The sequence below is a fragment of the Bufo bufo genome, chromosome 2, assembly GCF_905171765.1.
Source record: "Bufo bufo chromosome 2, aBufBuf1.1, whole genome shotgun sequence".
In the NCBI taxonomy this organism is placed as follows: Eukaryota; Metazoa; Chordata; class Amphibia; order Anura; family Bufonidae; genus Bufo; species Bufo bufo.
The window spans coordinates 475,860,815-475,883,676 of NC_053390.1; the positions used below are offsets into that span (position 1 = coordinate 475,860,815).

At 45.4% G+C, this 22,862-nt stretch overlaps 1 protein-coding gene across 1 annotated transcript in view; it reads left to right on the plus strand.

Moving 5' to 3' along the window:
- SMIM24 (small integral membrane protein 24) overlaps positions 1 to 22,862 on the plus strand; it is a 225,183-nt gene that overhangs the window by 165,373 nt on the left and 36,948 nt on the right. The window contains exon 3 of the mRNA XM_040420425.1: positions 10,012 to 10,047. Within this exon, the coding sequence (XP_040276359.1) occupies positions 10,012 to 10,047 (36 nt within the window). The remainder of the gene's footprint in view (positions 1 to 10,011; positions 10,048 to 22,862) is intronic.

Sequence of the window (22,862 nt, forward strand, 5' to 3'; positions counted from 1 at the left end):
ACTTCTCACGCATTCGGGCCCCTAAAATGCCAGGGCAGTATAACTACCCCACAAGTGACCCCATTTTGGAAAGAAGACACCCCCAGGTATTTCGTGATGGGCATAGTGAATTCATGGAAGTTTTTATTTTTTGTCACAAGTTAGTGGAATATGAGACTTTGTAAGGGAAAAAAAAAATCATCATTTTCCGCTATGTGTTTTGGGGTGTCATTTTACATATACCCATGCTGGGTGAGATAAATATCTTGGTCAAATGCCAACTTTGTATAAAAAAATGGGAAAAGTTGTCTTTTGCCAAGATATTTCTCTCACCCAGCATGGGTATATGTAAAATGACACCCCAAAACACATTCCCCAACTTCTCCTGAGTACAGCGATACCACATGTGTGACACTTTTTTGCAGCCTAGGTGCGCAAAGGGGCCCACATTCCAAAGAGCACCTTTCGGATTTCACCGGCCATTTTTTACAGATTTTGATTTCAAACCACTTCTCACGCATTCGGCCCCTAAAATGCCAGGGCAGTATAACTACCCCACAAGTGACCCCATTTTGGAAAGAAGACACCCCCAGGTATTTCGTGATGGGCATAGTGAGTTCATGGAAGTTTTTATTTTTTGTCACAAGTTAGTGGAATATGAGACTTTGTAAGGAAAAAAAATAAATAATAATAAATCATCATTTTCCGCTAACTTGTGACAAAAAATATAAAATTCTAGGAACTCGCCATGCCCCTCACGGAATACCTTGGGTGTTTTCTTTCCAAAATGGGGTCACTTGTGGGGTAGTTATACTGCCCTGGCATTTTCCAGGGGCCCTAATGTGTGGTAAGTAGGTAAATGACCTGTGAAATCCTAAAGGTGCTCTTTGGAATGTGGGCCCCTTTGCCCACCTAGGCTGCAAAAAAGTGTCACACATGTGGTATCGCCGTATTCAGGAGAAGTTGGGAAATGTGTTTTGGGGTGTCTTTTTGAATATACTCATGCTGGGTGAGAGAAATATCTTGGCAAAAGACAACTTTTCCCATTTTTTTATACAAAGTTGGCATTTGACCAAGATATTTATCTCACCCAGCATGGGTATATGTAAAATGACACCCCAAAACACATTGCCCAACTTCTCCTGAGTACGGCGATACCAGATGTGTGACACTTTTTTGCAGCCTAGATGCGCAAAGGGGCCCACATTCCTTTTATGAGGGCATTTTTAGACATTTGAATCCCAGACTTCTTCTCACGCTTTAGGGCCCCTAAAATGCCAGGGCAGTATAAATACCCCACATGTGACCCCATTTTGGAAAGAAGACACCCCAAGGTATTCAATGAGGGGCATGGCGAGTTCATAGAAATTATTTTTTTTTTGGCACAAGTTAGCGGAAATAGATTTTATTTATTTTTTTCTCACAAAGTCTCCCTTTCCGCTAACTTGGGACAAAAATTTCAATCTTTCATGGACTCAATATGCCCCTCACGGAATACCTGGGGGTGTCTTCTTTCCGAAATGGGGTCACATGTGGGGTATTTATACTGCCCTGGCATTCTAGGGGCCCTAAAGCGTGAGAAGAAGTCTGGAATATAAATGTCTAAAAAATTTTACGCATTTGGATTCCGTGAGGGGTATGGTGAGTTCATGTGAGATTTTATTTTTTGACACAAGTTAGTGGAATATGAGACTTTGTAAGAAAAAAAAATAATTTCCGCTAACTTGGGCCAAAAAAATGTCTGAATAGAGCCTTACAGGGGGGTGATCAATGACAGGGGGGTGATCAATGACAGGGGGGTGATCAGGGAGTCTATATGGGGTGATCACCCCCCTGTCATTGATCACCCCCCTATAAGGCTCCATTCAGATGTCCGTATGTGTTTTGCGGATCCGATCCATGTATCCGTGGATCCGTAAAAATCATACGGACATCTGAATGCAGCCTGACAGGGGGGGTGATCAATGACAGGGGGGGTGATCAATGACAGGGGGGGTGATCAATGACAGGGGGGTGATCAGGGAGTCTATATGGGGTGATCACCTCCCCTGGAAGGCTCCAGGGAGACGCCTGTATGTGTTTTGCGGATCCGATCCATCTATCAGTGGATCCGTAAAAATCATGCAGACGTCTGAATGGAGCTTTACAGGGGGGTGATCAATGACAGGGGGATAATCAATGACAGGGGGGTGATCAGGGAGTCTATATATTTGGTGATCACTACAGTCATTGATCACGCCCCTGTAAGGCTCCATTCAGACATCCGTATGCGTTTTGCGGATCCGATCCATCTATCAGTGGATCCGTAAAAATCATGCGGACGTCTGAATGGAGCTTTACAGGGGGGTGATCAATGACAGGGGGGTAATCAATGACAGGGGGGGTGATCAGGGAGTCTATATGGGGTGATCACCACAGTCATTGATCACGCCCCTGTAAGGCTCCATTCAGACGTCCGTATGCGTTTTGCGGATCCAATCCATCTATCAGTGGATCCGTAAAAATCATGCGGACATCTGAATGGAGCTTTACAGGGGGGTGATCAATGACAGGGGGGTGATCAGGGAGTCTATATGGGGTGATCACCACAGTCATTGATCACGCCCCTGTAAGGCTCCATTCAGACGTCCGTATTCGCTTTGCGGATCCGATCCATCTATCAGTGGATCCGTAAAAATCATGCGGACATCTGAATGGAGCTTTACAGGGGGGTGATCAATGACAGGGGGGTAATCAATGACAGGGGGGTGATCAGGGAGTCTATATGGGGTGATCACCACAGTCATTGATCACGCCCCTGTAAGGCTCCATTCAGACGTCCGTATGCGTTTTGCGGATCCGATCCATCTATCAGTGGATCCGTAAAATCTTGCGGACATCTGAATGGAGCTTTACAGGGGGGTGATCAATGACAGGGGGGTAATCAATGACAGGGGGGTGATCAGGGAGTCTATATGGGGTGATCAGGGGTGATCAGGGGCTAATAAGGGGTTAATAAGTGTAGTGGTGTTTGGTGCTACTTTACTGAGCTACCTGTGTCCTCTGGTGGTCGATCCAAACAAAAGGGACCACCAGAGGACCAGGTAGCAGGTATATTAGACGCTGTTATCAAAACAGCGTCTAATATACCTGTTAGGGGTTAAAAAAAATCACATCTCCAGCCTGCCAGCGAACGATCGCCGCTGGCAGGCTGGAGATCCACTTGCTTACCTTCCGATCCTGTGAACGCGCGCGCCTGTGTGCGCTCGTTAACAGGAAATCTCGCGTCTCGCGAGATGACGCATATATGCTTGACTCTGCGCAGGGCTGCCGCCTCTGAAACGCGATCCTGCGTTAGGCGGTCCGGAGGTGGTTAATAGGGATATAGGTCTATAGTTTTTTACTTCTGAGTTGTCTTTACCAGGCTTAGGGATGGTTACTATTGTTGCTCTTAACATATCTTTTGGAAATTTTCCTGTGGTAAATGCTAAGTTGTATATTTTATGGAGGTATGGGAGTAATATTTGTGTAAACTTTTTATAATATTCAGCAGTAAATCCATCAGGGCCAGGGGATTTCTGATTAGGGGATGATGTACAGGTAGCTTACAGGTAGCTCTCAGGGATTTTTCATATTTATATACGAGCAGATTATACATCCGGAACCTTGCCTTTTGTAGTTCTGCTGTTGTATGGTAAGATGGTTTTGTTATGCTAGGTTTTTGATTATCTGTAGAGAGGGGGAGTACTGTCGGGATTCGAACTGGTGACCAGCCATGTCCCAGGCGGTAGCTCTAGCCACTAGACTACCAACCCTTCTGGATTTTCCTTCTACTGAACTCTTTGATCTACCTTGTTCCAGCCTTGCCTTGTTAATCTCTGTGATTCCATGCACCCGCTACTTCCTCTTTATAAGCCCAGCCTCTTGCACCTGACCCCGGCTGGTCATTGTTCTTCTGAACTTGATCCTGCTGTATCTACCGCTGTTCCTCTGTTGCTACTACTACCAACTCGACTGCTGCCAACCTTGGAATCGTCCCCGACTACTCTCTTGCTTGATCCTCTACTACCATCTACCTCTCTGCTGTCGACCCGGACGCCTCCACCCCGCCTCTCTCCTTGCGGTCTCCCGCTACTGGACTCCACCCAGTACACTGCCCGGTGCCCTCCCACGCAGGTGAGCTAGCACCCCTAACACCAAAAGACCCGGAAGACCACGGAAAATAACTGTGGTGGATGACCGAAGAATTCTTTCCCTGGTGAAGAAAACACCCTTCACAACAGTTGGCTAGATCAAGAACAATCTCAGGACATAGGTGTATGTGTGTCAAAGTCAACAATCAAGAGAAGACTTCACCAGAGTGAATACAGAAGGTTCACCACAAGATGTAAACCATTGGTGAGCCTCAAAAACAGGAAGGCGAGATTAGAGTTTTCCAAATGACATCTAAAAAAGCCTTCACAGTTCTGGAACAACATCCTATGGACAGATAAGACCAAGATCAACTTGTACTAGAGTGATGGGAAGAGAAGAGTATGGAGAAGGAAAGGAACTGCTCATGATCCTAAGAATACCACCTCATCAGTGAAGCATGGTTGTGGTAGTGTCATGGCGTGGGCATGTATGGCTTCCAATGGAACTGGTTCTCTTGTATTTATTGATGATGTGACAGCAGGATGAATTCTGATGTGTTTCGGGCAATATTATCTGCTCATATTCAACCAAATGCTTCAGAACTTATTGGACGGCGCTTCACAGTGCAGATGGACAATGACCCAAAGCATATAGCAAAAGCAACCAAAGAGTTTTTTAAGGGAAAGAAGTGGAATCTTATGCAATGCCCAAGTCAATCACCTGACCTGAATACGATTGAGCATGCATTTTACTTGCTGAAGACAAAACTGAAGGGAAAATGCCCCAAGAACAAGCAGGAACTGAAGATAGTTGCAGTAGAGGCCTGGCAGAGATATCACCAGGGATGAAACCCAGCGTCTGGTGATGTCTATGCGTTCCAGACTTCAGCCTGTAATTGACTGCAAAGGATTTGCAACCAAGTATTAAAAAGTGAAAGTTTGATTTATGATTATTATTCTGTCCTATTACTTTTGGTCCCTTAACAAGTGGGAGGAACATATGCAAACTGTTGTAATTCCTACACCGTTCACCTGATTTGGATGTAAATACCCTCAAATTAAAGCCGACAGTCTGCAGTTAAAGCACATCTTGTTCGTTTCATTTCGAATCCATTGTGGTGGTGTATAGAGCCAAAAATGTTAGAATTGTGTTGATGTCCCAATATTTATGGACCTGAATTGTAGTATGTACAGGTAGCTTGCATTATTCCTTCCCATGTGCATAACCTTAAATTTGTTAGTGTTAAACCGCGTCTGCCATTACTCTGCCCACGCCTCCAATCTATCCAGATCCATCTGTAGCACTATATTGTCCTCTTCCGTGTCAATTACTTTACACCAGGGGTGCACAACCTGCGGCCCCCAGAGCCATGGTTTGCGGCCCCCGCAAAGCTGGGCAGAAACACAGCTGATCCTGCAATCAGCTATGTTTCTGCACAGAGAGCCGCACAGCAGATGGATCACAGGTTTTGTTCCTTCACTGTAGCAGAAGCGGAAAGGGTTCCCGGCTATTAGTGAGAGTGGGGAAGCCGAGGAGAAGACAGAAGCGCTTTATTAGCGCTTCTGCCTTCTCCTCTATGAGCGCTCTGCAATGTGGACCCGGCGATCACGTGATCGCTGGGTGTCTCGGGAACAGAGGAGCGCTGCCCTGGTACAAAGCCCCCGCAGCAGGCTGGTTTCCCTGTAACTGGGGCTCCTAAGGGAGACAAATTATGTGGTAAAAATATATAAAAAAAAAGTAAAAAAATGATTTAAGAAAACTAAATAAAAATATAATAAAATATAAAGAAAAGAAAAGAGAAATAAAATATTATGTGGCACCAAAAAATTGAAAATTATTTAAAAAATAAATACAATAAAAAGGAAAAAGTGCTAAATTTTAAAAAGTGACAGTGTCCCCCAAGGTCTTTTTATGACCTCTTGGGGGACATATTATGTAGCAGAAATATATTAAGTTAAAAAAATAATACATAAAAGAAAAAACACCCACACCAATCAAAACCGTCACCATTCACGTGAACAAAATGACAACTAAATGACAAAAAAGTGTCTGGTCATTAAGGCTTTTTCAGGCCTGGTCATTCAAGCGTTAACCAATAGGCGCCTTCCCCACCAGCAATGTAAAGTGCTTACTGGTTACTGCAGGGCGCCTATAACTGGTTCGGCAGGAGATGGTAATAACCAGTGAGTTCTGTCCTCTGCAATGAAGGAAAACGCAGATTTATAAATAGGAGGCAGGATGGAAGGAAATGTCGCAATTTTTCTGGTAAAAAAGATTTTTAACAAGTTCCTGCAGCATGGCCTCTGAAATAGAAGATTCATAATTACCTGCTCCACTCTGCTCCTCTGCGCTGCCCTCGCTGCCTCCATCTTCTGGTTCCTGCGCTGTTTACATCTGGCAGTGCATGGCCATGGTCACATGCACGGCTCCAGTCAATGACTGGCTTCAGCAGTGACACGCTGCTTGTGGCCACATCACCGCCTAAGCCAGTCATTGGCTGGAGTGGTGTATGACTATGTCCATGTACTGCCAGGTGTAAACGGTGGGGGCAGTGCAAAGGACCGGAGCGGTGGGGAGCAGGTAAGTATAACTCTTCAGTTTTAGGGGCTATGCTGCAGCACGATATTTGGGACAATTACTGGGAACAAGTGTTCATAGGAGCGCTCATATCTTATATCTGGCCAGTATAATCATGCAGCTGATCAGTCGATAAACACGGAATTGCTCATTTGTCGGCTAATTTGCATATTTTATCAGGATGAAAGATGTACGATTATCTGCAGCACATCTCCCTGTGTAATCTAAATGAAGGCGGAATGACTCCCCAGTCACTTTGCACTGACTTGTGACAGGGCCGTCTTTAATATTGATTGGACCCTGGGCAAGAATTTACTTGGGCCCCCTGGATCCCGCCCCCCCCCTCCCCGCACTTTGCTGTACTTGCTATACAGCAGAACTTACCTGTCACATCCAGAGCCTCCAGGTGACGTCTCCTCTCTGTCATCATCTTCTCTGTAGATCTTCTCTCTCATCATCTTCTCCACTCGGTCTGGACAACTTTTCTCAGCCGCCTCGTCTCTGCAGAGTGTGACACAAAGACATCTTAGCTTCCTCACATTCTATCATTATCCCCCAACTGGAGTCCCCACAGTGTTATCCTGCTGCTTGCTGTGCCCCCCCCCCCCCCAGGGGTGTAGCTATAGGGGGTGCAGAGGTAGCAGTCGCTACCGGGCCCAGGAGCATGAAGGGGCCCAAAGACACTTGTGCCGCATAAGAAGACACACAAAGCACTGAGGGAAGGGGGGCCCAAGCTGAACTCTTGCACCGGAGCCCATGAGCCTTTAGTTACGCCCCTGCCCCCCCCCAATACCCCCAAATACTATCCTGAAGAAACATTACTGCCCCCCATAGTAATAGTGCTCCTCATAGTCCCACCAATAGTAATTCCCTTCTAGAATGCCCTCATTAGTAACACTGCCCCAACCGTGATAATGCTCCTCAACAATGCCCCCATTATTAGAAGAGCCCTCCCATATTAATAATACCCTCACAGAGTCCCCAGTAGAAATAAGGCCCCCTATTGTTCCCCCAGTGGTAATAAAGCTCCCTACAGACCCCTCAGCAGTAATAAGGCCCCCATAGTGCGCTTAGTAGAAAAAAGGCGGATCTATAAGACCCTCCTATAGAGCCCCCAGTAGTAATAATGTCCTATAATGTCCCCTGGGTCTTCAGTGCCCCCTGCAGTTATAATGCTCCCTCCACCATACAGTCCCATGTAAATAACATCACCTCCTCCCCAGCCGCCTCCAACGTGCAATCCCATGTAAACATCACCCCCTAAGGCTACTTTCACACTTGAGTTCGTGCGGATCTGTCCTGTACTTGTATCCCAATACGGATCGGTCCTGACTTACATTGAAAGTCAATGGGGGACGGATCTGTTTACAATTGCACCATTTTGTGTCAATGCAAAGGGATCCGTCCCCATTTACTTACATTGTAAGTCAGGACGGATCCGTTTGGCTCCTCCAGGGCATGCGGACACAAAAACGCTGCTTGCAGCATTTTGGGGTCCGCCTCCAAAACGGAACGGGGGACTGTACGGAGCCGAACGAATGCATCCTGAATGGATCCGCATCCATTCAGAATGCATTGGGGTTAAACTGATGCATTTGGGGCTGCTTGTGAGAGCCTTGAAACGGATCTCACAAGCAGATCCCCAAACCCAAGTGTAAACGTAGACTAAACATTAAGTCCCATGTACATAAACATCATTCCCCCCCACCATCCACTTTCAACATACAGTCCCATGTAAATAACATCACTCCCTCCCCCAGCCACCTCAAGCACACAGTTCCATTTCAATAACAATAACCCTCCCTTCAGCCCTAACATACATCCTAGTTAAATAACTATAACTCCCAGCATTGCTCTGCCTCTCCCTTCACTTACCTCTCCAGTCCTCATATACAGACATCAGCATTAGGCTCCTTCTCCTCTTCACTCCGGTCCAATCCTGCACTGGTCACATGATGGTGACATCATCCAGGTCATCCTATCACAGCCTGTTTTGCTGATCACATGACCTGTGATGTCACCACAGGTCCTTCTCCTCTTCCCAGTGTATTAGATTCAATTGTATTGCCGTTCTGTGTACGGCAATACAGTTATGCCTAGCAGGCAGGCAGGACATTCGGGGCCTGGGACAAAGCATCAGGGGCCCTGGCCCCGAATGTTTTAACCTAGCGACGCAGTCACTAGTGAATGGGAGTCAGGAAACGGAGCTCCCTTGGGCCCCCAGGAGCAACTGGGCCCGGGGCAGCTGCCCCTTTTGCCCTGCGGCAAAGACGGCCCTGCTTGTGTAATAGGCAGATGAGCGCCAATCATTATTTTTTTAAAATTTGTGGCCCCTTGAAATAGAGAGTGCATCCCTGCTTTACACAGTTTAGTGTCATCAGCAAAGATTGATAAATATATTGAGGAAAATAGGGCGCAATACTGATCCCTTAGCAGCCCAGTCTACACTCTCACATGAAAGCCACACTCCTGCTGTAGCAGACCGGACCAGGAGGAGTGCCGATCCAGACTGTTTAACCCCTTATATGACACATGTAAGCAGTGACACAGGAAGCGAACTCCCTCTGTTTCCTATTGGCATTCCACAAATGCGATTGCGGGTGTCGATGTGTGTAAAGGCTGGCTGGTGCCTTGTGTAGGCCCCAAGCCTGCCTTGAGTGTATAGCAGTGACATTAAAATGCAATGCACTATAGGGATAGTGCATTGCATATTAAAACTAATTTTTTTAAAAAATATGCATTTTTTTTCCCCATTTGATATATGCTTTTCAATGAAAAAATATATAATTTCCTCCACATGTTTGGTATTGCAAATATGTAAATTATCCCTTACAGTGAACATCATAAAATTTATTACTACTATTATTAATACCAAGTGCTGTTTAGAAAGCGTTATTTACCCTGAAATGATACCTATGAAAACTACAAGTCATTTCTCAAATCAAGCCCGCACACCATAGAAATTCCATACAAAGAAAAATTAAAAAGTTATTGGTCTTCCTTCTGTCTTTCAGAAAGAGTTAATAAAAGTTATTAAGAGAGTTATGTGTACCCCAAAATGACACTAGTAAAAATTACAACTTGTCCCGTGATAAAACCAAGCTCTTATTCAGCTACATAGATGGAAAAGTAAAAAAATGTTATAGCTCTTGGAAGGCAACAATGAAAAGAAGAAAAACGTATGGTCAGTAAGGCCCAAAACAGACTAGTCACTAAGTGGCTAAAAAAACAAAAAACATAAAATCCTGCAGTTTTTCGCACTGGTCACTAAGCCTATTAATGATAAAGCTCCCCCATATTGTTGAATATTAAACTTGCATGTTTTATTTATTTATTTTACAGGAATGATACTGATAAGGAAGACAACAAAAGAGAAAGGTAATGCAACAGGACTTACAGAACTAAGATTTTTATTTGTGTACAGTATAAGATCAAATGAGCAAAAAGAACTGGTTGTCTGTAGGATAACTGGCTGTAATATATACTTCTATGCAATCATGTTTTTGGATCCTCTGTGTACTGTAGTTCGATGTATGCAGGCAGATACTGTATATTCAGTCGTAGCCAAAAGCTTTGAGACTGACACAAATTTTGTTTTTCACAATTTGTTGCTTTAGGGTTTTTAGATGTTTCTATGGTATACTGAAGTAAAATTGCAAGCATTTCACAAGTTTAAGTTTTATTGACAAATACATCAAGTTTTTCCAGACGATTTTCCATTTACAGTGTTTACTAGAGATGAGCAAACTTTTTAAAAATTTGATTTGGATGGTTTGTTGAATTTTCCCCAAAAATTTAATCCGAATTTATTAATGACAAATCTGGTTAAAAAAACAGCTATTTCCTGGCTGCAAAGACCCTTTATATTGGTGCAGAACACTGTGCATTGCATTGAAACATCTATAGGTAGTTAAATAGTTACTTTGCGTTTGTATAATGGGCAGTTGACAGGCGTCACTCTTAGAATAACTTAATACTTCACTTAATAACTTATTTAGTCAGTTACGAGGCCACAACTGACCAAATAACTCAAGTGTGAACACAACCTTACAAGTTAATGTTATGATCAGGTATAAATAACCGTGCAGTGGCCCAAGATTCTACTATAGAGTGAAAGAGCGCACTTCTTTTATACAGTTGTCAGATGATTACACATAGATTTCTACAGAACCTGTTCTGTTACACGTTGAAACAAGAAGTGCCCCCATGAAATAGTGGAGAGGGTGTCAGCAGTAAGTTTGTGTTGATGTCACTGTTTATTTTGCCATTCTCATCTGTCATAAGAAAAATACCCCAAAAACAGATCCTGTTTTTTGTGGATCCGCCTTCACCCGGTTAGCATTTGCTCAGTAATCATCAGTGAATGGAAAGTTTGCATGTAGAGTTGAGTGAACACCTGGATGTTCGGGTTCGAGAAGTTCGGCCGAACTTCCCGGAAATGTTCGGGTTCGGGATCCGAACCCGAACCGAACTTCGTCCCGAACCCGAACCCCATTGAAGTCAATGGGGACCCGAACTTTTGGGCACTAAAAAGGCTGTAAAACAGCCCATGAAAGAGCTAGAGGGCTGCAAAAGGCAGCAACATGTAGGTAAATCCCCTGCAAACAAATGTGGACAGGGAAATGAATTAAAATAAAAATTAAAAAAATTAAAATGAACCAATATCAATTGGACAGAGGTCCCATAGCAGAGAATCTGGCTTCACGTCAGCAGAGAATCAGTCTCTTCATGCCATAGCAAAGAATCTGGCTTCATGTCAGCACAGAATCAGTCTCTTCATGCCATAGCAGAGAATCTGGCTTCATGTCAGCACAGAATCAGTCTTCATGTCATAGCAGAGAATCAGGCTTCACGTCACCCACCACTGGAACAGGCCACTGTCACACATTTCGGCCCCGGCACCCAGACAGAGGAGAGCGGTCCCGTAACAGAGAATCTGGCCTTATGTCAGCACAGAATCTGTCTTCATGTCATAGCAGAGAATCAGGCTTCACGTCACCCACCACTGGAACAGGCCACTGTCACACATTTAGGCCCCGGCACCCAGACAGAGGAGAGCGGTCCCGTAACAGAGAATCTGGCCTTATGTCAGCGCAGAATCTGTCTTCATGTCATAGCAGAGAATCAGGCTTCACGTCACCCACCACTGGAACAGGCCACTGTCACACATTTAGGCCCAGGCACCCAGGCAGAGGAGAGAGGTCGCGTAACAGAGAATCTGGCCTTATGTCAGCACAGAATCTGTCTTCATGTCATAGCAGAGAATCAGGCTTCACGTCACCCACCACTGGAACAGGCCACTGTCACACATTTAGGCCCAGGCACCCAGGCAGAGGAGAGAGGTTGCGTAACAGAGAATCTGGCCTTATGTCAGCACAGAATCTGTCTTCATGTCATAGCAGAGAATCAGGCTTCACGTCACCCACCACTGGAACAGGCCACTGTCACACATTTAGGCCCCGGCACCCAGACAGAGGAGAGCGGTCCCGTAACAGAGAATCTGGCCTTATGTCAGCGCAGAATCTGTCTTAATGTCATAGCAGAGAATCAGGCTTCACGTCACCCACCACTGGAACAGGCCACTGTCACATATTTAGGCCCAGGCACCCAGGCAGAGGAGAGAGGTCGCGTAACAGAGAATCTGGCCTTATGTCAGCACAGAATCTGTCTTCATGTCATAGCAGAGAATCAGGCTTCACGTCACCCACCACTGGAACAGGCCACTGTAACACATTTAGGCCCCGGCACCCAGACAGAGGAGAGTGGTCCCGTAACAGAGAATCTGGCCTTATGTCAGCGCAGAATCTGTCTTCATGTCATAGCAGAGAATCAGGCTTCACGTCACCCACCACTGGAACAGGCCACTGTCACATATTTAGGCCCAGGCACCCAGGCAGAGGAGAGAGGTCGCGTAACAGAGAATCTGGCCTTATGTCAGCACAGAATCTGTCTTCATGTCATAGCAGAGAATCAGGCTTCACGTCACCCACCACTGGAACAGGCCACTGTCACACATTTAGACCCCGGCACCCAGACAGAGGAAAGCGGTCCCGTAACAGAGAATCTGGCCTTATGTCAGCACAGAATCTGTCTTCATGTCATAGCAGAGAATCAGGCTTCACGTCACCCACCACTGGAACAGGCCACTGTCACACATTTAGGCCCCGGCACCCAGACAGAGGAGAGCGGTCCCGTAACAGAGAATCGGGCCTTATGTCAGCACAGAATAAGTCTTCATGTCATAGCAGAGAATCAGGCTTCACGTCACCCACCACTGGAACAGGCCACTGTCACACATTTAGGCCCCGGCACCCAGACAGAGGAGAGCGGTCCCGTAACAGAGAATCTGGTCTTATGTCAGCGCAGAATCTGTCTTCATGTCATAGCAGAGAATCAGGCTTCACGTCACACACCACTGGAACAGGCCACTGTCACACATTTAGGCCCAGGCACCCAGGCAGAGGAGAGAGGTCGCGTAACAGAGAATCTGGCCTTATGTCAGCACAGAATCTGTCTTCATGTCATAGCAGAGAATCAGGCTTCACGTCACCCACCACTGGAACAGGCCACTGTCACACATTTAGGCCACGGCACCCAGACAGAGGAGAGCGGTCCCGTAACAGAGAATCTGGCTTCATGTCAGCACAGAATAAGTCTTCATGTCATAGCAGAGAATCAGGCTTCACGTCACCCACCACTGGAACAGGCCACTGTCACACATTTAGGCCCCGGCACCCAGACAGAGGAGAGGTTCATTCAACTTTGGGTTGCCCCGCAATATAATGGTAAAATGAAATAAAAAATAGTATTGAATGAGGAAGTGCCCAGGAGTAGAATAATATATTGTTAAGGGGAGGTAGTTAATATCTAATCTGAACAAGGGATGGACAGGTCCTGTGGGATCCATGCTTGGTTCATTTTTATGAACGTCAGCTTGTCCACATTGGCTGTAGACAGGCGGCTGCGTTTGTCTGTATGACGCCCCCTGCCGTGCTGAATACACGTTCAGACAAAACGCTGGCCGCCGGGCAGGCCAGCACCTCCAAGGCATAAAAGGCTAGCTCTGGCCACGTGGACAATTTGGAGACCCAGAAGTTGAATGGGGCCAAACCATCAATCAGTACGTGGAGGGGTGTGCACAGGTACTGTTCCACCATGTTAGTGAAATGATGCCTCCTGCTAACACGTTCCGTATCAGGTGGTGGTGCAGTTAGCTGTGGCGTGGTGACAAAACTTTTCCACATCTCTGCCAGGCTAACCCTGCCCTCAGAGGAGCTGGGCGTGACACAGCTGCGTTGGCGACCTCTTGCTCCTCCTCTGCCTTCGCCTTGGGCTTCCACTGGTTCCCCTGTGACAATTGGGAATGCTCTCAGTAGCGCGTCTACCAACGTGCGCTTGTACTCGCGCATCTTCCTATCACGCTCCAGTGTAGGAAGTAAGGTGGGCACATTGTCTTTGTACCGGGGATCCAGCAGGGTGGCAACCCAGTAGTCCGCACACGTTAAAATGTGGGCAACTCTGCTGTCGTTACGCAGGCACTGCAGCATGTAGTCGCTCATGTGTGCCAGGCTGCCCAGAGGTAAGGACAAGCTGTCCTCTGTGGGAGGCGTATCGTGATCGTCCTGTGTTTCCCCCCAGCCACGCACCAGTGATGGGCCCGAGCTGCTTTGGGTGCCACACCGCTGTGAACATGCTTCATCCTCATCCTCCTCCACCTCCTCCTCATCCTCGTCCTCCTCGTCCTCCAGTAGTGGGCCCTGTCTGGCCACATTTGTACCTGGCCTCTGGTGTTGCAAAAAACCTCCCTCTGAGTCACTTCGAAGAGACTGGCCTGAAAGTGCTAAAAATGACCCCTCTTCCTCCTCTTCCTCCTGGGCCACCTCCTCTTCCATCATTGCCCTAAGTGTTTTCTCAAGGAGACATAGAAGTGGTATTGTAACGCTGATAACGGCGTCATCGCCACTGGCCATGTTGGTGGAGTACTCGAAACAGCGCAACAGGGCACACAGGTCTCGCATGGAGGCCCAGTCATTGGTGGTGAAGTGTGTCTGATCCACAGTGCGACTGACCCGTGCGTGCTGCAGCTGAAACTCCACTATGGCCTGCTGCTGCTCGCACAGTCTGTCCAGCATATGCAAGGTGGAGTTCCACCTGGTGGGTACGTCGCATATGAGGCGGTGAGCGGGAAGGCCGAAGTTACGCTGTAGCGCAGACTGGCGAGCAGCAGCAGGGTGTGAACGCCGGAAGCGCGAACAGACGGCCCGCACTTTATGCAGCAGCTCTGACATGTCGGGGTAGTTGCGAATGAACTTCTGCACCACCAAATTCAGCACATGCGCCAGGCAAGGGATGTGCGTCAAACCGGCTAGTCCCAGAGCTGCAACGAGATTTCGCCCATTATCGCACACCACCAGGCCGGGCTTGAGGCTCACCGGCAGCAACCACTCGTCGGTCTGTTGTTCTATACCCCCCCACAACTCCTGTGCGGTGTGGGGCCTGTCCCCCAAACATATGAGTTTCAGAATGGCCTGCTGACGTTTACCCCGGGCTGTGCTGAAGTTGGTGGTGAAGGTGTGTGGCTGACTGGATGAGCAGGTGGAAGAAGAGGAGGAGGAAGCTGAGTAGGAGGAGGAGGAGACAGGAGGCAAAGAATGTTGCCCTGCGATCCTTGGCGGCGGAAGGACGTGCGCCAAACAGCTCTTTGCCTGGGGCCCAGCCGCCACTACATTTACCCAGTGTGCAGTTAGGGAGATATAGCGTCCCTGGCCGTGCTTACTGGTCCACGTATCTGTGGTTAGGTGGACCTTGCCACAGATGGCGTTGCGCAGTGCACACTTGATTTTATCGGACACTTGTTTGTGCAGGGAAGGCACGGCTCTCTTGGAGAAGTAGTGGCGGCTGGGAACAACATACTGTGGGACAGCAAGTGACATGAGCTGTTTGAAGCTGTGTGTGTCCACCAGCCTAAATGACAGCATTTCATAGGCCAGTAGTTTAGAAATGCTGGCATTCAGGGCCAGGGATCGAGGGTGGCTAGGTAAGAATTTACACTTTCTCTCAAATGTTTATGAGATGGAGAGCTGAACGCTGCCGTGTGACATGGTTGAGATGCTTGGTGACGCAGGTGGTGGTGTTGGTGGTACATCCCATGTTTGCTGGGCGGCAGGTGCCAACGTTCCTCCAGAGGCAGAGGAAGAGGCCGAGGCGGCGGCAGCAGCAGCAGAAGAGGTCGAGGCGGCGGCAGCAGCAGAAGAGGTAGCAGGGGGAGCCTGAGTGACTTCCTTGTTTTTAAGGTGTTTACTCCACTGCAGTTCATGCTTTGCATGCAGGTGCCTGGTCATGCAGGTTGTGCTAAGGTTCAGAACGTTAATGCCTCGCTTCAGGCTCTGATGGCACAGCGTGCAAACCACTCGGGTCTTGTCGTCAGCACATTGTTTGAAGAAGTGCCATGCCAGGGAACTCCTTGAAGCTGCCTTTGGGGTGCTCGGTCCCAGATGGCGGCGGTCAGTAGCAGGCGGAGTCTCTTGGCGGCAGGTGTTCTGCTTTTTCCCACTGCTCCCTCTTTGTCTTTTGCTACGCTGTTGGCTCGGTCTCACCACTGCCTCTTCCTCCGAACTGTGAAAGTCAGTGGCACGACCTTCATTCCATGTGGGGTCTAGGACCTCATCGTCCCCTGCATCGTCTTCCACCCAGTCTTGATCCCTGACCTCCTGTTCAGTCTGCACACTGCAGAAAGACGCAGCAGTTGGCACCTGTGTTTCGTCATCATCAGAGACGTGCTGAGGTGGTATTCCCATGTCCTCATCATCAGGAAACATAAGTGGTTGTGCGTTAGTGCATTCTATCTCTTCCACCCCTGGTGAAGAGCTAGGTGGATGCCCTTGGGAAACCCTGGCAGCAGAGTCTTCAAACAGCATAAGAGACTGCTCTTGCTCAGACAGTTTCCCTGATATGCATGGGGGTGATGTGACAGACTGATGGGCTTGGTTTTCATGCGCCATCTGTGCCCTTTCTGCAGAAGACTGGGTGGGAGATAATGTGAACGTGCTGGATGCACTGTCGGCCACCCAATTGACTAAGGCCTGTACCTGCTCAGGCCTTACCATCCTTAGAACGGCATTGGGCCCCACCAAATATCCCTGTAAATTCTGGCGGCTACTGGGACCTGAGGTAGTTGGTACACTAGGACATGTGGCTGTGGCAGAACGGCCACGTCCTCTCCCAGCACCAGAGGGTCCACTAACACCACCACGACCATGTCCGCGTCCGCGTCCCTTATTAGATGTTTTCCTCATTGTTCCCGTTCACCACAATTTTGAGAATGGCAAATTTGGGAATAGTTTTTCAACCCAGAAAATAAAATGTGCTTTTACGGTCACTACAAATAACTTGACCAGCTAAAACAGTACAGATTTGCTTGAATAGAAATGTGAGACCTGTTTTTTTTTGCACTGTGTGACAGGTTAAGGTTTAATCTCAGAATCAGACTTCTATCTGCACGGTAGCGTGTGTCTTAGGTTTTTCTGAATGGCACTATCAGTACCTTCAATGTAAGATATCCTTTTTGGGATAGATTTCAAGTAGGCCTCAAATACCAGAAACTAGTTATTTTGAGAATGGCAAATTTGGGAATAGTTTTTCAACCCAGAAAAAAAAAAGGGCTTTTACGGTCGCTACAAATAACTTGACCAGCTAAAACAGTACAGATTTGCTTGAATAGAAATGTGAGACCTGTTTTTTTTTTGCACTGTGTGACAGGTTAAGGTTTAATCTCAGAATCAGACTTCTATCTGCACGGTAGCGTGTGTCTTAGGTTTTTCTGAATGACACTATCAGTACCTTCAATGTAAGATATCCTTTTTGGGATAGATTTCAAGTAGGCCTCAAATACCAGAAACTAGTTATTTTGAGAATGGAAAATTTGGGAATAGTTTTTCAACCCAGAAAAAAAAAAGGGCTTTTACGGTCGCTACAAATAACTTGACCAGCTAAAACAGTACAGATTTGCTTGAATAGAAATGTGAGACCTGTTTTTTTTTGCACTGTGTGACAGGTTAAGGTTTAATCACAGAATCAGACTTCTATCTGCACGGTAGCGTGTGTCTTAGGTTTTTCTGAATGACACTATCAGTACCTTCAATGTAAGATATCCTTTTTGGGATAGATTTCAAGTAGGCCTCAAATACCAGAAACTAGTTATTTTGAGAATGGCAAATTTGGGAATAGTTTTTCAACCCAGAAAAAAAAAGGGCTTTTACGGTCGCTACAAATAACTTGACCAGCTAAAACAGTACAGATTTGCTTGAATAGAAATGTGAGACCTGTTTTTTTTTTGCACTGTGTGACAGGTTAAGGTTTAATCACAGAATCAGACTTCTATCTGCACGGTAGCGTGTGTCTTAGGTTTTTCTGAATGACACTATCAGTACCTTCAATGTAAGATATCCTTTTTGGGATAGATTTCAAGTAGGCCTCAAATACCAGAAACTAGTTATTTTGAGAATGGCAAATTTGGGAATAGTTTTTCAAACCAGAAAAAAAAAAGTGCTTTTACGGTCACTACAAATAACTTGACCAGCTAAAACAGTACAGATTTGCTTGAATAGAAATGTGAGACCTGTTTTTTTTTGCACTGTGTGACAGGTTAAGGTTTAATCTCAGAATCAGACTTCTATCTGCACGGTAGCGTGTGTCTTAGGTTTTTCTGAATGACACTATCAGTACCTTCAATGTAAGATATCCTTTTTGGAATAGATTTCAAGTAGGCCTCAAATACCAGAAACTAGTTATTTTGAGAATGGCAAATTTGGGAATAGTTTTTCAACCCAGAAAAAAAAAATATGCTTTTACGGTCACTACAAATAACTTGACCAGCTAAAGCAGTACAGATTTGCTTGAATAGAAATGTGAGACCTGTTTTTTTTTGCACTGTGTGACAGGTTAAGGTTTAATCTCAGAATCAGACTTCTATCTGCACGGTAGCGTGTGTCTTAGGTTTTTCTGAATGGCACTATCAGTACCTTCAATGTAAGATATCCTTTTTGGGATAGATTTCAAGTAGGCCTCAAATACCAGAAACTAGTTATTTTGAGAATGGCAAATTTGGGAATAGTTTTTCAACCCAGAAAAAAAAAAGGGCTTTTACGGTCGCTACAAATAACTTGACCAGCTAAAACAGTACAGATTTGCTTGAATAGAAATGTGAGACCTGGTTTTTTTTTGCACTGTGTGACAGGTTAAGGTTTAATCTCAGAATCAGACTTCTATCTGCATGGTAGCGTGTGTCTTAGGTTTTTCTGAATGACACTATCAGTACCTTCAATGTAAGATATCCTTTTTGGGATAGATTTCAAGTAGGCCTCAAATACCAGAAACTAGTTATTTTGAGAATGGAAAATTTGGGAATAGTTTTTCAACCCAGAAAAAAAAAAGGGCTTTTACGGTCGCTACAAATAACTTGACCAGCTAAAACAGTACAGATTTGCTTGAATAGAAATGTGAGACCTGTTTTTTTTTGCACTGTGTGACAGGTTAAGGTTTAATCACAGAATCAGACTTCTATCTGCACGGTAGCGTGTGTCTTAGGTTTTTCTGAATGACACTATCAGTACCTTCAATGTAAGATATCCTTTTTGGGATAGATTTCAAGTAGGCCTCAAATACCAGAAACTAGTTATTTTGAGAATGGCAAATTTGGGAATAGTTTTTCAACCCAGAAAAAAAAAGGGCTTTTACGGTCGCTACAAATAACTTGACCAGCTAAAACAGTACAGATTTGCTTGAATAGAAATGTGAGACCTGTTTTTTTTTGCACTGTGTGACAGGTTAAGGTTTAATCACAGAATCAGACTTCTATCTGCACGGTAGCGTGTGTCTTAGGTTTTTCTGAATGACACTATCAGTACCTTCAATGTAAGATATCCTTTTTGGGATAGATTTCAAGTAGGCCTCAAATACCAGAAACTAGTTATTTTGAGAATGGCAAATTTGGGAATAGTTTTTCAAACCAGAAAAAAAAAAGTGCTTTTACGGTCACTACAAATAACTTGACCAGCTAAAACAGTACAGATTTGCTTGAATAGAAATGTGAGACCTGTTTTTTTTTGCACTGTGTGACAGGTTAAGGTTTAATCTCAGAATCAGACTTCTATCTGCACGGTAGCGTGTGTCTTAGGTTTTTCTGAATGACACTATCAGTACCTTCAATGTAAGATATCCTTTTTGGGATAGATTTCAAGTAGGCCTCAAATACCAGAAACTAGTTATTTTGAGAATGGCAAATTTGGGAATAGTTTTTCAACCCAGAAAAAAAAATGTGCTTTTACGGTCACTACAAATAACTTGACCAGCTAAAACAGTACAGATTTGCTTGAATAGAAATGTGAGACCTGTTTTTTTTTGCACTGTGTGACAGGTTAAGGTTTAATCTCAGAATCAGACTTCTATCTGCACGGTAGCGTGTGTCTTAGGTTTTTCTGAATGACACTATCAGTACCTTCAATGTAAGATATCCTTTTTGGGATAGATTTCAAGTAGGCCTCAAATACCAGAAACTAGTTATTTTGAGAATGGCAAATTTGGGAATAGTTTTTCAACCCAGAAAAAAAAAAGAGCTTTTACGGTCGCTACAAATAACTTGACCAGCTAAAACAGTACAGATTTGCTTGAATAGAAATGTGAGACCTGTTTTTTTTTGCACTGTGTGACAGGTTAAGGTTTAATCTCAGAATCAGACTTCTATCTGCACGGTAGCGTGTGTCTTAGGTTTTTCTGAATGACACTATCAGTACCTTCAATGTAAGATATCCTTTTTGGGATAGATTTCAAGTAGGCCTCATATACCAGAAACTAGTTATTTTGAGAATGGCAAATTTGGGAATAGTTTTTCAACCCAGAACAAAAAGTGTGCTTTTACGGTCACTACAAATAACTTGACCAGCTAAAACAGTACAGATTTGGTTGAATAGAAATGTCAGGTCTATTTTTTAGGCGCTGGGTGACAGGCTCAACTTGCCCCTGATGTAGTATATGGCCAAAAAATAACCACACTGTTAATAGTTAAATGCACTTGGGTGACACAGGCTCAGCCTGCACCAGATGTAGTATATGGCCAAAAAATAATCAGACTGTTGATGGTTAAATGCACTTCGGTGACACAGGCTCAGCCTGCAGCTGATGTAGTATATGGCCAAAAAATAACCAGACTGTTGATGGTTAAATGCACTTCGGTGACACAGGCTCAGCCTGCAGCTGATGTAGGATATAGCACAAAATAACCACACTATTGATGGTTAAATACACTTGGTGATAGCTTGTGCTGGCGCACCACAAGTCACAAAATGGCCGCCGATCACCCCAGAAAAAAAGTGATCTAAAAATGCTCTGGGCAGCCTCAAAAAAGTGAGCAAGTCAATATTAGCACTTCAATGATCCACAGCTGCAGATCGATCACAGAATGAAGTCTTTTGGAGGAGTTAATCACTGCCTAATCTCGCCCTAACGTCGCAGCTGCAACCTCTCCCTATGCTTCAATCAGCAGAGTGACGTGCAGCGCAACGTGACCCAAGCTTATATAGAGGCTGGGTCACATGCTGCACTGGCCAATCACAGCCATGCCAATAGTAGGCAAGGCTGTGATGGCCTCTTGGGGCAAGTAGTATGACGCTTGTTGATTGGCTGCTTTGCAGCCTTTCAAAAAGCGCCAAGAAAGCGCCGAACGCCGAACCCGAACACAGACTTTTACGAAAATGTTCGGGTTCGGGTCCGTGTCACGGACACCCCAAAATTCGGTACGAACCCGAACTATACAGTTCGGGTTCGCTCATCCCTATTTGCATGTCTTCTGTGTTTTGTATCCACTCCTGCTTTTGGCTTGCAAATCATAAGCATATCCTGATGCAAATTAGGGGCCGTGAGATACAGGCCTTAGAGATGCTCCAAAGACAGGATCTGTTGTTTCTCATTTTTCAGTCCTTCTGACAGATCAGAAGGGCAAAATAAACAGTGATGTCAACAATGCCAAACAGGGACAATAGTGGCCCCGTCAGAGTGGGGAGGGTGGCAACCGCATGAGGAGTCAACACAGTGACCCAGTTATATTATGGGGAGAGTGGAAACCGCATGAGGAGTCAACACAGTGGCCCAGTCACAGGGTGAGGGGCAACAGCAGTGGCAGTAACAGCACAAGATGTAGGCGTTGTCTCCTGTCCCCTGTCCAGCCAGATTCATCAGCATCTGCTCCAGGACATGAAGGAGAGGAATGCCGTTGTTTATCTTGTAGTCCTGGCGACTGACAAAGTAGCCTCTTCAAAGGGTCTGAGCAAACGGCAGGTGTCATGCATGAGCTGCAGCTGGCTAACATCAAAGTTACAAAGGGGAGTGCTCCTGCAGTTGGATGGAAGACTTCAGGAATTGCTTTACAACCACATTAACCCCTTAAGGACACAGCCCTATTTCACCTTAAGGACCAGGCCATTTTTTGCAAATCTGACCAGTGTCACTTTAAGTGCTGATAACTTTAAAACGCTTTGACTTACCCAGGCCGTTCTGAGATAGTTTTTTCGTCACATATTGTACTTCATGACACTGCTAAAATTGGGTCAAAAAAGTTAATTTTTTTGCATAAAAAATACCATATTTACCAAAAAGTTTGAAAAATTAGCAGATTTCAAAGTTTCAGTTTCTCTACTTCTGTAATACATAGTAATACCCCAAAAATTATGATGACTTTACATTCCCCATATGTCTACTTCATGTTTGTAGCATTTTGGGAATGATATTTTATTTTTTGGGGATGTTACAAGGCTTTGAAGTTTAGAAGCAAATTTTGAAATTTTTCAGAAATCTTCAAAATCCCACTTTTTATGGACCAGTTCAGGTTTGAAGTCACTTTGTGAGGCTTACATAATAGAAACCACCCAAAAATGACCCCATTCTAGAAACTACACCCTCAAGGTCTTCCACAAGACTTCATGGCAAATGGACCTAAATTTTTCGAATTTTCCAATATAATCAATTTTTTCCAGGAAAAAAACAAGGGTTAACTGCCAAACAAAACTCAAAATGGGTTGCCCTGATTCTGTAGTTTGCAGAAACACCCCATATGTGGTCGTAAACTACTGTTTGGCCAAACGGGAGGACATAGAAAGAGGGGAACACCATATAGGTTTTGGAAGGCAGATTTTGCAGGACTG